General features: G+C 41.3%; 1 protein-coding gene and 1 long non-coding RNA gene across 33 annotated transcripts in view; one reads left to right on the top strand and one right to left on the bottom strand.

Annotated features, from left to right (window-relative positions):
• Tbc1d5 (TBC1 domain family member 5) overlaps positions 1-17,642 on the bottom strand; it is a 453,313-nt gene that overhangs the window by 22,409 nt on the left and 413,262 nt on the right. For all 32 annotated transcript variants that reach the window (XM_076557560.1, XM_076557565.1, XM_076557572.1 and 29 more), the window contains one exon: positions 9,971-10,070. In XM_076557560.1, the coding sequence (XP_076413675.1) occupies positions 9,971-10,070 (100 nt within the window). The remainder of the gene's footprint in view (positions 1-9,970; positions 10,071-17,642) is intronic.
• LOC143269934 (uncharacterized) overlaps positions 1-17,642 on the top strand; it is a 30,785-nt gene that overhangs the window by 7,536 nt on the left and 5,607 nt on the right. The window lies entirely within an intron of this gene.

Here is a 17,642-nt window from a genome sequence, read left to right as displayed (position 1 = left end):
CAGAGTGAGTTTAATGAAGATGAAAGATTTGGGTGCAATCATTTCCGCAGACATCCATTGAAAATTGTGTTTATAAATTAGAAATTATCAGGAAATAAGATTTATAAAAGCTCATATAGAGGGAAGTACATTGGTTTTTAACACTGGCCTTTCCAGCTAATTCTAGTATAAATATTATGATGTGCACAATCAGTAAGGGTGTGTTCCGCAAACAGTGAGAGCTGAAGGAGCTGAACTGAGTGCTTCAGGCCTAGAAAGGGTATGGACTGGACTCCAGCTTTCCTGAACCTTGTTTTCATCTTCTGTAAAATACAGAACAGCTGAGGTATTTCCAGTGCACTTACATGTTTTAATATTCTTAAGAAATATTTAATTTGTGGTGTGTGTGTGTGTGTGTGTGTGTGTGTGTGTGTGTGTGCATGTGCCTGTAAAATTGCCTGTAAAAACCAGTAGAGGGTATTGGATCACCTGGATCTAGAATAAAAGATGGTTGTGAGTCACCTGATGTATGTGCCAGAAACTAAACTCTGGTCCTTTGTAAGAGCAGATGTGCCCTTAGCTGCTGAGCTACCTCTTCAGTCCCAATGTTCTATGATGTTCTATGATGCTATGAGCTATGAGATTCTCAGCAAGAACACAGAAAGGCAATGTCCTTTAGATCACTACATATGATCCTTCCATTCTAAGTATGATGCCCCTACAAAAAAGACAACCTGTTATTGGATAAGAGTGTCTAAGTTCCAAACAATCTAGTGGAGGCATTTCAGTTTGGAGCCATCTGCCTTGGATATGGGAGTTCAGCAGAAAAAACAGCTTATGTACACACTGGACAGTCAACACCTGGTCCAGTTCCTCAAGATCATACAAGTTCAGGTTGTCCACTTACATGCACATATATGTGAAATCCAGCAATTTTAAAAATACCTTGAGCCCAGCCACAGAGGTTAATATTGTCACAGCTTTCAACTCAACTGTCAAGATGGTGAGAAGGGGGCAACTATGGGAAAATGAATGTGTCAGAAGAAGCCTGAAATTGACAGGGAAAGTTTACATCTGATTAAACACATATTTTCAATTCTAAATCTTTGCATTTGACATAGAGTTAATAAAACTAGGACTCTGACAAAACAAATCCTCCTTCAGTACTGAGCTCCAGAGCAGGAGGAGATGTACCAGCCTGCCAGGCATTTGAACAAATGTCAGTATGTAATTTTTCTCCAAGAAGATAATTCTTTATTTGTTCTGCTACCAGTTATAAAACAGCCTTAATTAATACTTGACATTTTAAGTCATTTATTGGACACATGATGAAACATAGAGACTGATAAGGAATTCTCTTGAGATAAACAGAATGTCAAGAAAGTAGTGAACGTAAGTAAAGAATCCCGAGAAACAGTTGCCTTGCGGCACCAGTGACCCCTGAAGCCACAGGCCCCACCTGCATCGATTGGAAGAAGAGGTGAGCCTCTGAGCTCCCAGCTGGACAGCCCAGCTTTCTAGCCCCTAGGCCCTGGGGGACACTTACCATGCCCATCCTTCAACCATCACAGCCCCAGAGACCAGGCAGCAGCATCCTCCCTTCCCCCCTTGCCAACTATCACCCATGGCACCAGTGACCACCGGAGCCACAGGCCCCCCCCTGCACTGATGGAAGAAGAGGGACTGCAGCTCAAAGGCACAGAAAATATATTCAACAAAATCATAGAAGAAAACTTTTCCAACACATGCCTATGAAAGTACAAGAAGCAAACAGAACACTAAATAAACTGGACCAAAACCAAAACAAAACAAAACCAAATCTCCCTTGCCATATAATAATCAACACCAAACATACAGAATGATGAAAGAATATTAGAAGCAGCAAAGGAAAAAGGCCAAGTAACATATAAAGGCAGATGTATCAGAATTACACATGATTTCTCAATGGAAACTCTGAAACCAGAAAGTCCTGGATAGAGAATCTTCAGACACTAAGAGACCAAGATGCCAACCTAGACTACTACATTCAGCAAAGCTTTCAATCACCATAGATGGAGAAAACAAGATATTCCATGACAAAACCAGATTTAAATAATACATATCCACAATCCAAGGAAGTTAGCTCCACCCATGAAAACACAGGCAATTGATAACTTCACACCAGCAACTCCTAAAGAAGGGAAACACACACACTACCACCACCACTAACAAAACCAAAAATAATAAGAATTAACAATAACTGGTCATTAATATCTCCTAATATCAATGGACTCAATTCACCTATAAAAAGACACAGGCTAACATCCTGCTGCTGTATACAAGAAACACACCTCAACTTCAAAGACAGGCATTATCTCAGAGTAAAGGGTTGGGAAAAGATTTTTCAATCAAATGTATCTAAATAAGCAAGCTGGTGTAGCTATCCTAATGTTTAACAAAATAGACTTCAAACTAAAATTAATCAAAAGAGATGGAGGAGGAGGTTTCATATTCATCACAGGAAAAATCCATCAAGATAAAGTCTCAATTTTGAACATACAAGAGCACCTCCATTTGTAAAACAAACAAACAAGCAAGCAAACAAACAAAACCCCAAACCACTACTAAAACTTTAAATCGCACATCAAACCCTACACACTAATAGTGGGAGACTTCAGAACCCCACTCTCACCACTGAACAGGTCTGCCAGACAGAAACTTAACTGAGAAACAAGGGAACTAACAGATGTTATGTTATGAGTCAAATGGACCTACTAGACATCTATAAAACATTTCACCCAAACACAAAAGAATATACCTTCTTCTCAGTACCTCATGGAATAGCAAACCTCAACAGATGTAAAAAAAAAAAAAATTGGAATAGCCCCTGTATCTTATTGGATCACCATGGCTTAACACAAATTGCAGAAAGCCTATAAACTCATGGAAACAGAACAACGCTCAACTGAGTCATCAGTGGGTCAAGGAAGAAATAAAGAAAGAAATGAAAGGATTTCTAGAATTTAATGAAAATGAATGCACAACATACCCAAACTTATGGGACACCATGAAAGCAGTGCTAAGAGGAAAGTTCATAGTACTAAGTGTACACAAAGAAAGTGGAGAAATCTCATACTAGTAATTCAACAGCACACCTGAAAGCTCTAGAAAAAAAAGAAGTAAACTCATCTAGGAGGAGTAGATGACAGGAAATAATCAAATTGAAGACTGAAATCAACAAAACAGAAACAAAGAGAACAATACAAAGAATCAATGAAACAAAGAGATGGTTCTTTGATAAAATCAACAAGATAGACAAATCCTTATCCAAACTAACCAAAAGGCAGAGAGAGAATATCCAGATTAACAAAATCAGAAATCAAAAGGGGGACATAACAAGAGACACTGAGGAAATCCAGAGAATCAGTAGGTTATACTTCAAAAACTGTACTCCACAAAATTGGAAAACGTGAAAGAAATAAACATTTTCCTGAATAGGTACCATACACCCAAATTAAGTCAAGACCACATAAACAATTTAAATAGATGTATAACTTCTAAGAAATAGAAGGAGTCATCAAAAGTCTCCCAACCAAAAAAAAGCCCAGGGCCAGATGGTTTCAGTGCAGAATTCTACCAGAATTTCAAAGAAGAGCTAATACCAACACTCCTCAAATTGTTCCACACAACAGAAATAGAAGGAACATGGCCAAACTCTTATGAGGCTACAATTACCCAAACCACACAAAGACACAACTAAGAAAGAGAATTATAGACCAATCTCTCTAGTGAACATTGATGCAAAAATACTCAGTAAAACACTGGCAAACTGAATCCAAGAACACATAAAAAAATCATCCATCACAATCAAGTAGGCTTCATACCAGAGATGCAGGGATGGTTCTACATATGAAAATCTGTCAATGTAATCCACCACAAAAACAAACTGAAAGAGAAAAGCCACACGATCATCTCATTAGATGCTGAAAAAGCCTTTGACAAAATCCAACACCCCTTCATGATAAAGGTCTTGGAGAGATCAGAGATATAAGGAACATACCTAAACATAGTAAAGGCAATATACAGCAAGCCAACAGCCAACATCAAACTAAATGGAGAGAAACTCAAAGTGATTCCACTAAAACCAGGATCAAGACAAGGTTGTCCACTCTCTCTCTATTTAATACAGTACTCAAAGTTCTAGCTAGAGTAATAGGACAACTGAAGGAAATCAAGGGGATACAAACTGGAAAGGAAGAAGTCAAACTTTTGATATTTGCATATGATATGATAGTCTACATAGGTGACCCCCCAAATTCTACAGCTGATAAACACCTTCAGTAATTTGGCAGGATACAAGATTAACTCAAAAAAATCAGTAGCCCTCCTATATACAAATGATAAAGCAGCTGAGAAAGAAATCAGGGAAACATCACCCTTTACAATAGCCACAAATAACATAAAATATCTCAGGGAAACTCTAGCCAAACAAGTGAAAGATCTGTATGACAAAAAAAAAAAAAGTCTTTGTAGAAAGAAATTGAAGAAGTTATCAGAAAATGGAAAGATCTCCCATTCTCATGGAAAGGTAGGACTAACATAATAAAAATGGCAATCTTACCAAAAGTAATCTACAGATTCAATGCAATCCCCATCAAAATCCCAACACAATTCTTCACAGACCTTCAACTTCATACGGAAAAACAAAAACCCCAGGATATCTAAAACAGTCCCTTACAATAAAGCAACTTCCGGTGGCATCATGATCCCTGACTTCAAGCTCTACTATAGAGCTATAGTAGTAAAAACAGCTTGGTACTGGCATAGAAACAGACATGTGGATCAATGGAATTGAGGGCCTGACATTAATCCACACACCTATGAACACCTGATTTTTGACAAAGAAGTAAAAATTGTACAATGGAAAAAAAGAAAGCATCTTCAACAAATTGTGCTGGCATAACTGGGTGTCAACATGTAAAAAGACTGCAAATAGATCCATATCTATCATCATGCACAAAACTCAAGTTCAAATAAATCAAAGACCTCAACATAAATCCAGTTACACTGAACCTGTTAGAAGACAAAGTGGGAAGTAGCCCTGAATGCATTGGCACAGGAGACCACTACCTAAATATAACACCAGTAGCACAGACACTGAGAGCAACAATTAATAAATGGGACCTCCTGAAACTGAGAAGCTTCTGTAAGGCAAAGGATATGGTCAATAAGACAAAATGACAGCCTACAGAATGGAAAAAGATCTTTACCAACCCCATATCTGACAGAGGGCTAGTATCCAAAATTTATAAAGAACTCAAGAAACTAGACATGAAGATACCAAATAATCTAATTAAAAAAATGGGGCACAGATCTAAACAGAGAATTCTCAACAGAAGAATCTCAAATGGCCGAAAGACATTTAAGGAACTGCTCAACATCCTTACTCATCAGGGAAATACAAATCAAAATGACTCTGAGATTCCATTTTACACTTGTCAGAATGGCTAAGATCAAAAACACTACAGCAGCCTATGTTGGACAGAATGTGGAGCAAGGGGAACACTCCTCCACTATTGGTGGGAACGCAAATTTGTACAGCCACTTTGGAAATCAGTATGCTGGTTTCTCAGAAAATTGGGAATCAATCAACCTTAAGACCCAGCAGTACAGCACTCTTGGGCACATACCCAAGGGATGCTCAACCACACTATAAGGACACTTGCTCAACTATGTTCATAACAGCATTATTTGCAACACCCAGAACATGGAAACAACTTAGATGCCCTTCAACTGAAGAATGGATAAGAAAATGTGGTACATTTACACAATGAAGAATTACTCAGTGGTAAAAAACAATGACATCATGAAATTTGTAGGCAAATGGATGGAACTAGAAAAAAAAATCATCCCTAGTGAGGTAATCCAGACACAGAAAGACAAACATGGTCTCACTCACAAGTGGATATTAGATATAAAGGAAAAGATAACCAGGCTACAACCCACAACCCTAGCGAAGTTACATAAAGAGGAAGACCCGGGAAGGGGAAATGGTTAAGATCTCCTGGGTACACTGGAGGGGAATTGAGGGGAGGGGAGGGGGTGTGGAAACATGAGGGATCAAGATGGCCAAATTGGGGGAGGGATGGAGAGGGAGAGCAATGGAAGAGATATCTTGATAGAGAGCGCAATTATGGGGTTAGGGAGAAACCTGGTATCAGGGAAATCCCCAGGAACCCACAAGGATGATCCCAGCCGAGACTCCTAGCAACGGTGGAGAGGGTGCCTGAACTAGCCTTCCCCTCTAATCAGATTGGTGACTACCCTAATTGTCACCATAGAACCTACATCTAGTAACTGGTGGAAGCAAATGCAGAGACCTACAGTCAAGCACTTGGCCGAGCTCCTGGAGTTCAGTTGAAGAAAGGGAGGAGGGATTATAGGGTGGGAGGTCAAGACCATGATAGGAAAAACCACAGAGACAGGTGACCCGAGCTAGTGGGAGCTCACAGACTTTGGACTGACAGCTGTGGAGCCTGCATGGGACTGAACTAGGCCCTGAATTTTGGTGCCAGTTGTGTAGCTTGATCTGTTTTTGCAGCCCCCGGCAGTGGGACCAGGACTTATCCCTGGTACATGAACTGGCTTCTTAGAAGCCCAATCCCTATGGTAGGATGCCTTGCTCAGCCTTGATGCAGAGGGGAGGGGCTGGCACTGCCCCATATTGGTATGCCAGCCTGTGTTGACTACCCAAGGCAGGCCTTACCCCCTATGAGAAATGGATGGTGGGGGTGGAACTGGGGGGGAGGGGAGCAGGAGAAGGGGAGGGAGAGGGAACTGTGGTTGGTATGTAAAATGAAAAAAATTTTAAATAAAAAGAACACTGAGAAATAACTGGTATAACAGCGCTCTCAGATGGTACTCACAGCAACCTTGGCAGCCTTCATTCTATGTAGAGCCAAGGCTTAGCAGGCCCCATGTCAGAAAGTATCCAGGCACCAAGTTGTGATTAAGTTATTCTTGTTCACAACCAATGTTAGGGTCAACATATCAAATTCTGAGTATCTTTTGGTGTCATTTGATAAATCAGTGTGTGTTCAGAGTATAATACTGGTCCCAGATCTTTAACTAATAAGTTGTGGGGTCCTGGAGAAGCCAAAACTAAGTGTTATGAGTGTGTGCTTCCTAAGCCACACAAGGGAAATAGGAAATGATCTCTGCTGAATATCCTATTTGAGTCATGTCCCATGATACAGTTTAAAAATAAATTTTGGCAACAAACTGGCAAGACTGATATTCTTGTCTTATTTCACTGAGGACACTCCCAGGCAGGCAGGGCTACGAGCAGAGCCTGGAGCAGGTTCTTGTTTCTCAGGTACACCCTACCTCTCCCCAGTGCCTCTTGCCAGTGTGTGTATGGGCTGCCCTCCAAGTCCAGCCCGCACTTAAGCTGTCCACACGTTTTCAGGCACATAGATTAGGTTCCTTGGAAAGTCCCTTTATAACCTTTCTTTCAGCCAAGCAACTCTGAGAATGGTTGTTATCATATCAAATACATTCTGTCACCTGCTCTTTGAAATTAATCCATGTTAATGAAGAAAAAGCATTTTAATCTTCATAGACTGCATTGCTGTAACACAGTCAGTCTCTTACTAATAGATATTTCAGTCATCCCAATTTTGATCTTCTTTTTAATTAGAAATTAAAAAAACCATCATATGAAAGAATACTAGAGGAATTAAAATAACACTTGCACAAGTAGGTATCTTTCTTCAGTTGAAGAATCACTTCCACCAGAAGCAAGCAGTGTCACTTTGCATCGATGCTGAAAGGCATCAGTGGCCCTGGGGAAGGCAGTTCTTCCCAGCATGCTTCAACCCCACTTTGAAAATGCAACCATGCTATTGGAATGGGGAAGTAAGCTGAGAGCTACATGAAGGGGTTCTGTCTGATAGTGAAATGCGCACACAAAACCAATCTGCTCTTGCTGTTCACTGGACATTCACAGCTGGTATAAGCCGTTCTTTCCATTTTAATGAAGCTGTTGTCCTCTCCTCTGCCTTGAGGAATGCTCTGTTAGCACCAACTGAAAGACCAGGATCGGAGCAGAGGCTGTTTGGACATCTCGCGGCTTCAGTAAAACTGCTTCACAAGCTGCTGTGTGTAGCAGACAATTGGGAAACTTACTAGAACAATCTTTTTTTTTTCAAGTTTTGGTAAATCTTTCTCCCAAGCATTTCTTTGCTCAAAACCCAAATAATAAAAAGATCACTGACTCAAGTAGCTAAGAAACAGAAAATACACATACAGTGACACTTTAAAATTAAATTATATTTAAATAACAAAAATTAATCATATAACACATTATTTGTATATAAACTATCTCATAAGTGCTTTTTATTTTTGTGCATATATGTAATATGCAAATGTGGGTATTATTTATGTGTGTGTATGTGCATGTGAAGGTCAAGGACAAGGCTCCAGTATGTCCTTGCCTTCCTACCTTGTGTGAGATGGAGTCTCTTTCCAGCTGCTTTTGACAGGCCAGCTGGCCCACAGGCTTCTTGTGATTCCCCCGTCTCTGTCCTCCATTTCTCCATGGGAGTACCATTGGGAATATGGAGGCTTCTGTTAACACGCACATTTTCTTTTAATGTGGGGTCTGGGGATCCAAACTGAGGTGACTGGCCTTGCGGAGCAAATGCTTCACACACTGAGCCTCTCATCCCCACTGCTTCTTCACGATGCATTTTTGAGTATGATCATATTAAGATAACGCAAGAGTCCTATAAATCTAGTCCCATAGGCACTTTTAAAATAATAAAGAGGAGCCAGACACTCCTGGGCTGCTGTTTTGCGTGGGCCAGGCTTCAGCCTCCCTGTGGACCATCTACCAGGATCTTTTCCCTTGCTTCTTCTTCATCACCTTTTCCCCAACAGAGGCTTGAAAAGAGAAACGAGGTTTAGGTAGGCCAAGGCCTGGCCATTTGCTTCATGAGGCAAGGAATTCAAGCCAGTCACTTACACCGGTATCTTTCCACATCTTAAGACAGTGTAAAGATGTTATTACTCATCATGGTTTAGACTAATTTAAGTGACAGCTACTTTGGTCACCTGTAATAGACTCTCAACCTCACAGGCTTCAGAGACTGCTTCATGGGGTCTGAAGGTGGAGAGTTCATCTCCAGGGCAGACTCCAAGGATGGGTTACACTCAAGGGAACTGCTGGTGGGAGGAGGCCTTGTTGAACACCCTCTGGTTTCCCTCAGAGATGTGTGTGTGTGTGTGTGTGTGTGTGTGTGTGTGTGTGTGTGTGTGTGTGCATGCCCAAGTGTATCCTGACTTCTTATAATACCTGGTGGTGCTGACAATTTGCCACGTGACCCTAGAGCAGCACACTACAAACGGGCTGAGAACAAGTAACAACACCCACAACAGAGGCTTCTGCACAAGCAGCACATGGTTACTGCAGTCATACAAACTGCTTCAGCAGACAAGTTGAGTATTAATCCTAGGACCTTTACAAACGGAGCAATACCAGAAGACCCCCTGATACGGCACATTTATAACTCATATGTAATCAGAACTTTACTTAGGACATTTCTAGTTTTCAGGTCAAACTACAGAAAGCATCATCAAGTTAAGCACTGCCTGAGTGACTGTAAACTGGTGGCCTCAGCAATGTAGCTGATTGATTTCAGAAGCTCAACCACGAAGGCACTGTGGCAGTCAGAAGGTGAAAGACACATCTGTCTTCCTTCAATTTGAATTCCTGCTCTGCTTATTTGTGATGAACTCTGGGGACATTTTACTTTATGTGCCTCTTTCTTCAACAGTGCAATGTGGGTAGTGACAATACTTCTACCACAGGGCTTTTTGTGAGAAGCAAATGAGAAGATTCATGCAACAAGAGCTTACTATGTGCCTACATACATAGTGTGCCTAGCACACAGTAGTGCCCCTGTCACTGATCTGATCATCATTATTCCAAAGGCTAATGTAGTTCACTCACCAAGGTGCATGTCCATGACCTTAGCACAGTACTTGCACATGGCATCTAGGTCATTCAACTGTCCTTGTAGGAAGGAAATCTGGGCTTCCAATTCTTCTTCCTAAAACAAAAGAGATAAAAATTAAAAAAAATTGCAAAGTACTTCATGTGATCCTAAGTTTTTGTTGTTGTTGTTTTGTTTTGAAATGTGGTCTTACTTTGTAGCCCTGGATAGCAAGGAACTCTCTATGTAGACCAGAGTGGCCTTAACACCACCTGCCTCTCCTTCCTAAGTTTGAGGATTCAAAGCATTTGCTACCACACCCAGCCTCCATCTATAGACAAAACTAAAGGAAAACAAACAAACAAACAAACAAACAAACAAAAAAACCAAGCCTACTCCTACCGTCACTAACAGAAACAGAGACAAGCCTCACCCCATGCCCCCAAACCACACATTCTTAATTGAATTCTAGTTTTGGCTATCTGTAAACAAAACATGCAAACTTTGCATAAACATACATAAAATATTTTTTATTTCATACAATATATTTTCATCATGTTTTCCCCTCCCCCAGCTTTTTCTGGCTCCTTTCCACCTCCCTACTTGTAAATTTATGTTCTCTCTGCTTCTTTTTCAAAAGACAAAAAAAAAAAAAAATGAAAATCAAAAGAAGCAAACAAGAAAACCAGTAAGTCATAAATGCCAAAACAAGATGAAACAGAAAGCCTACAACAATATAAAACACGGAGTTCATTTTGTGTTGGCCAACTAATATCTTTAAAAATATGGAACAATAAAAAGTAAAAAGGGAAACTCGGCTTCACTAGCCTATACTTCCTAGGCAATTCTATTTTCCTTCACACACACACAAACACTAGAGAAACCAAAGGCCTCTGTTTGTACCAGAAATCTCATCATTGTCTAGACAATGATAATCTCTTAAAATGCAAGCTTTCCCAGCAGCTGGTAAGTAGCTATTCTTACATTTCCTCTCTTGATATGGAGCTGGGGTATTTTATTTGTTTCTAGAGAAGGGTGCTCTGGATTGAGTCATTAAACTGCACAAACAACTTAACTAGAACATAAAGATAAAGTTTTTTTTTTTTTTTTAAGGAGAAATTAAACATGTGAAAAATTTCCCAGAGAAATTTCTAGGATTCTGGGAGTTTTTCTCAGAGAAAGGGAATAATTCTTATACTTTGGGCTCTTTTAGCCAAGACAGCTAGAACAGAAAAGAAAGGGTGTTGCCAGGGCTGGCAGAGGTAAAAATGAATCTTCCAGTCTTAGATGCTTTTCATCTTCTATAAAATTCCTCTGTGCCACTAACAAAAAGGGAAGAGAAACCTACTGAGGCATTTCTTTTCTCTTTTAAAGAGAGTAATTATAATTTGACTGGTAGGGTGGAAATTCAGAGTTGAAAAGGTCTCCTGTAGGTGTACTCCTGTACTGCATTTGGAAGACACATGTAAAAGCACTGAAAAGCACTGATTTGAACTGCAACCTCAAGAGGTCTTAGGAACATGCACTGAGATGTTTGACACAAAGCCAGACATAGCAGTGTCAAAAAGTGAACTGTGAAATGTCTACTGTAGGATTATACAAGCATTTCCCATGTCCATTACGTATCCTACGAAGTTCAACAGCTCTCCCTGCCCTCCACCAAGGACAGATGGTACCGGAAGCTCAGCCAGAGGATGCCAGCAGAGGGTAGGAGGAATGACCTATCCAATTCCACCTGGGTGTCAAGGTGAAGACGAGGGGCCGTCTCAGGCTTCTTCTCTCTCCCTTTCTGTCTCTTCCCACAGGCCTGAACCTTCCTGTTCTGTGAGATCACTAGGGGCATTAAAGAAGGATGCTGTGTTTCTTGGTCTGTGACAGTTGTAGTCAGTCTGTAGAGATGGCACCACATACCCTTCTCTCTGAATGTACACATGGCCTCACTTATTAGCTTGCAAGAATCCCTCTCCACCTTTTGGATCTACACTGGCCACACTAGCCTTGATATGGAGACTGCAGGAAGTCAAACTATGTCAAGTTGGGGCAAGTTTAAGAAGCCTGGCAAATTTTGCCTTCCCTAAAGGGAGGTTCATGGTGGCTACTCAGGCTAGAACATTCAAGAAAGAGTCGGGGAGGAGTAAAGGCCATGAGAGAAAATGTGAGACTCTGGACATGTTAAAATGCCTTTCTGATATCTTTTAGTCCATCACTGCTGTAGCCAGGCATGCGAGAGATTCAGTTAATAGTACATGCAGCAAAGCACAATCTCGTGAGCACTGTCCAAGTTCCTAACCACACACCAAACACAAAAAGGGAGCCCTGTGGTACTGTATCTTGGATCTGTTCCTTATGCAGTGATAGATGGCTGAATGTGGGAGAGTGGTTAAGAGAGAAACTCACATATGACACCAAGAATCTATTCCTGTCTTGTCATTGATAAGTCATATGGCCTTCAAACATTTCCCTCTCCAGCTCTGGTGGAAACTTGGTCATCTGGAGGATGGAAATTCCAACTTTGCTTCCAAGGCACTTAACAACAGGTAATGAGCTGGATTATGCAAATGCACCATGCGGCAGAGTGCACAAGTCATCTCATGAAACGAGACACATCCCTGGGAATCTTGGCCCAGCCTCATGTCCCTCCATTGAGTCATCTTTCAGTTATAGACACAAACCCAACCAGAATCTAGATCTGGACCACAGCTAGAGTTTGGTTGTGGCTAGTAGTTGGGGTGCTGATAGCCTAGGGTATACAGAAAGCACCAGAAAAGAGAAGCTTCCTGGTGTAAAACCATCTGTGTACTCTAGGCAATAGTTTAATTGAGAGTAGCAACCATGCCAGTTAAAACACAAAAGCCCCTGGGAACTTTTGTCCTCAGGAGACACAGCATCTTATTCTGCTTGGTAGGCTTGCTTTTGCAAAGTCTGGAGGGAAGAACTTCAGAGGACACATTTAAAGGAGGGAGGGATGGCCTTCTGGATTGAGGCACTGGCCAGCTAAAGAAGTGTCTGCAGCTCAAAGGACCTCTTCCTCCACAGCCTGCTGCTCAGTAAAGCTAGACACTGCCGCTATGTGATGGAGGCCATGGGCAGTACAGGGTTTGCACCAGGTGGGGCGGCCCTGGGCATGTGGCTGCCAAATTTAGAAGGGTAAGAAACCACACATTTCCAAGTTTTCGTTTTCATGCCTAGAACACAACTGAATCTCAATACAGAAAGAATCTGTCTCCACACAAACACTGTGGAAAAGGGTTCGTTCATTCGTTCATTCATTCATTCATTCATTCATTCATTCATTCATTCATCAAACCTTCTTTTCAAGGGAAAACATACTGAGATCAAAGAGGGCCCTGTTGAGCAGATGCAAAGGGCTAAGAACCTCTTATATTTGGCAGTTTGAAATGCAGTTTGGCATCCCTGTTGAGGCTGCTGAATCTGAAAAAACTCTTAAACCCTTCAGCTATCACTCAGGGTTTATAAATAGAAATGGGATCACATGGAAACAAAGGGTGGTTTCCGTTTATTCTTCATCATATTATATAATTACAATTCTAAAACCGTCAGCACCTACTTTAAATCTCCATCTTAGTGTCTCGTGCTGTGCACTCCTTCCAGCAAATAACACTCTCCACAGTGACAGCTCCAGTCACTTGCTCTCATTAAACTGGCCCTCTGGAATAAAAAAGGAATGCTTGCCTAATCACCCCGAGATTGTATGAGAACTATTCAATGGCCCTGAAAAGACATGATTATTGTGGTTACCCTAGCATGAATGTTCGAGGAAGGAGTACAGTGGAGTCATGATGGACTCCTGGAGCAGATATTCCTGGGTTCAAAACCCATTATTGCCAGTTACTAGCTGAGTAACTTTGGACAAATTCTTTAATTTCTTGATCTTTACACCTCTATCTGCCAGAAATGGAACTTCTTCCTTGAGTACAAACTCACTCTTATGTTCTATGGCCAACAAACATCTCAGCTCCCTTTAACAGAGATTTACCAACTATATGAAGAGTCTTAGCTTCTAGTTTCTTAACTAAATATTTCCTTGCAAAACCATTTAGAAATGTTTTAGAATTGTGGAACATTTCAAATCCCAACACCTGGAAGTCTGAGGCAGGAAGACTGCTGGGAGTCCAGGGCCAGCCTGGGCTACATAGTGAGGCTCTATTGAAAGGAGAACAGGCATTTCCATGGGGTCATTAAATCTGTCAGATAGTATGCAACTTGGTTGTTTATATAAAGTACATCCTTCATATATTAGTTTTATTAAATGCTTCAATATCTTTTTGATATTTCATATTTATTTTAGCAGAATAAGATTTTATAGTTTATTATTTATTCACTTATTTATTGACTAGTTTAATAAATACATTCATTTTCATTGTGTTAAGCCTTGTGGGAAATATAATAACAGATGAGATGTGGTCCCTGGTGCCTATGATTTTAGAGGAAGACATGTTGTTCTGTAGGTTCTTAAAGCCAAGAAATGAGCAGATGATGATCCGAAGGGCTCCTCACAGGCCAGGAGAGAGGAGACAACGTCTAATAGTAGATGTGGAGATGAAAGCATGTTTTCTGGATGAAACAATTTGGAGGGTATTGAAAGAGAAGGACTCAGAAGAAATGATGGAAAAGTATGTTTCAGGAAGCAAGGGCCCAGTCACAAGGCGATGAGAGAGAGAGAGAAAGAGAGAGAGAGAGAGAGAGAGAGAGAGAGAGAGAGAGAGAGAGAGAGAGAGAGAGAGAATGAGAATGAATGTGTGTGAGTGTGAGTGTGCATGCAGGTGAGTGGTAGGTGAGCAAAGGAATCAGTAACAAAGCCAGATCAGGGTACTGGGAGGAGCAGGAGCTACAGATGAGCAGAAAGCCTTCTCTTCCATCTTCCTTCCATGACTGTGTTCGGAGCTGGGGTCTGACATGCAGGGTGCTGCACCCACCATCCCTAAGAGACTGTGTTGAAGATCATTCACACTGCAGCGATGTCTGTCAGTCCTAAGGCAAAGGGAGGCAGGAAGGGCCCCGGGGTGGAGTTCTGCTCAGCTTCTAAGAGTGTCCTTAGATCACAAGACAAGCAGGCAAGGAAGTCAACACTGACAGCAGAGTAGGAATCAGCCAAGAATAGCAACTGGAAGACAGGAAAGGCGCCTAGTCTTGCTTGAACAGATGGGTGAACAAGAAGTGAGAAGCACAGGAAACGGAAAGTCTTGATGAGATGGAGGAAGGCTGCAGATGCTCTGAGGAAGCTGTGGTACACACAGGGTAACACACACACACACACACACACACACACTGTGAATGAAACCCAAGCCAGAAGCATATGGCAACAGCTCAGGAAGCCAGCATCAGGAAAAACAGAAAAGGAATACAAAGACTACATCTCACACTGCATTACACTAGGGGATGGATATGTGAGGAGCTCAGCAGTGGTACTGGAGAAGAAGCTGGAATATCAACTACAGCCATAGCATCAGTATATGAGGCCAGCCACATGCCATCTTTTCGACTTTAGTCAGCAACTCTTTGAGCCCAACTATAAAATGGTAATAACAGTTTGTATGTCCTATAATTATTGGGGGATGGAATTATATGAGATTTTCTAGATAAAATACATTGCCCATAGCTTGGCATCCTAAACACTTTTTAAATGTTAAGTTTTTGTTGTTTTATATTATTAATGTAATCCTAGGAAGTAATCCCAAGGAATCAAGGGTGCATTTAAAAACAACTGGAAATATCAAACAAACTTCCAACAACAGCACATATACACACATGAATCCTATGTGTTCTTTAAAAATGTCCTTGTTGGAAGACAATTCACAGACGTGTAACAGATGACTAACTAGAAAAATAGATTGCAAAGAGTAAGTGACTTTTTAAAAGTAATCTTGATTTTGAAAAATATTGTGGGATTATAAGGGATTTTTTTTTTATTTTCTACGAGGAAATTGGGTCATATTTTAATGATATTATGATGTGAATAAACATGCTAGGTAACGTATTTTTTAAAGAGCAAAGGCGCTGGCTGGGGAGATGGTTCAGTTGGTAGTGCCTGCTGTTCCAGCATGAGGGCTCGACTGTGGACTCCAGCACCAATGTACACTTCAGGGGCGGCAGCAACATGTACCTGTGACCCAGTGCTGGTGACGAGGGACACAGATCTCTGGAGCTTGCTGGCCAACCACTCTAGTCAAACTGGTGACCTATATGCTCATTAAGAAACCCTGTTCCACAAGGATGACTAGACTGCTACTCACATCACCAGTGAGGCTACCTGGAAAACGGGACCCCAAAAAAGACACGGAGAAATGGACAAGATCTACATGAATAGCCTGGTCATGAGTGGGAACAATGAAGGGCGACAGTCGAGGGAAAGAGTGGGAGATCCTAGCTGGATCAAGAAAAGAGAGGGAGAACAAGGAATAGGAGACCATGGTAAATGAAGACCACATGGGAAGGTGAGAAGGGGAGGAAGCAGAGAGCTAGGGAGGCCCACGGAGATCCACAAAGATACCCCCTCAAAAGACTGCTGGCAATGGTCGCGAGACGGCAGGAACTGACCTACTCTGGTGATGGAATGGCCAGACACCCAAATAGTGATGCCATAAACCCCATCCAAGGACTGAGGAATCTGAAGGCAGACATCCACGGCTGGGCCCCTGGTGGAGCACTGGGAGTCTAATTAGTGAGTATGAAGAGGATTTATATGAGCGAGAATTGTTGAAGCCAAGGTTGGATAAAGCACCGGGATAAATAACCAAATGAATGGAAGCACAGGATCTATGAACCAAAGGCTGAGGGGCCCCCAACTGGATCAGGCCACCTGAACGGGTGAGACAGTCAGTTGGCTTGATCTGTTTGGGAGGCAGCTGTGCATTGGTGCCAGGTCCTGGGCTCGTTGCATGAGTTGGCTGTTTGAATCCTGGGACTTATGCAGGGACACTTGGCTCGGTCTGGGAGGGGGGAATGGACCTGCCTGGACTGAGTCTACCAGGTCAACCCCGGTCCTCGGGGGAGACCTTGATCTGGAGGAGGTGGGAATGGGGGGTGGGCTGGGGGGAGGGGTGGGCGAGAGGGGGAGAACAGGGGATTCTGTGGCTATTATGTTGAACTGAATGGTGTTGTAAAATAATAATAATAATAATAATAATAATAATAATAATAATAATAATAATAAAAAAACCAAAAAAAAAAAAAAAAAAAAAAAAAAAAAAAAGAAACCCTGTTCCAAACAATAAGGTAGAGAGTGACTGAGGAGGGCACCTGACTCCATTCTCTGGCCTCCTTAAGCACGCTACACACGATTACCATGGGGTAAAAAGATATGTTACTGTTTTTAAAGACCAAAGTTGATTTCAAATTAACCTAAACAACATTATCTAAATAAATTTATTTTATAAACAGCACTAAATAATAAGAAAATATAAGTGAATAATTTGTGAGAAAAGTAAATAATCAGTAACTAAATATTTTGCCCACTGTGAAATCATGAACAGTGCTTGTATGGTAAAAGTCTTAATCTACACTATTAAAACTGTCAAACAGAGATAGATGGTCTAGTGTGCTTCTTAAAGATAATCTTTAAAGGATGCTTATCTAATTAACCAGGAAATATTTTACACACACACACACACACACACACACACACACACACACACGGAAGGGGTGTGTCTGTGTGTGTGCTTCCTTTTT

The sequence above is a fragment of the Peromyscus maniculatus genome, chromosome 21 (assembly GCF_049852395.1).
Source record: "Peromyscus maniculatus bairdii isolate BWxNUB_F1_BW_parent chromosome 21, HU_Pman_BW_mat_3.1, whole genome shotgun sequence".
In the NCBI taxonomy this organism is placed as follows: Eukaryota; Metazoa; Chordata; class Mammalia; order Rodentia; family Cricetidae; genus Peromyscus; species Peromyscus maniculatus.
The sequence above is the reverse complement of the archived record's forward strand: the minus strand, read 5'-3'. Positions and strand labels throughout refer to the sequence as shown.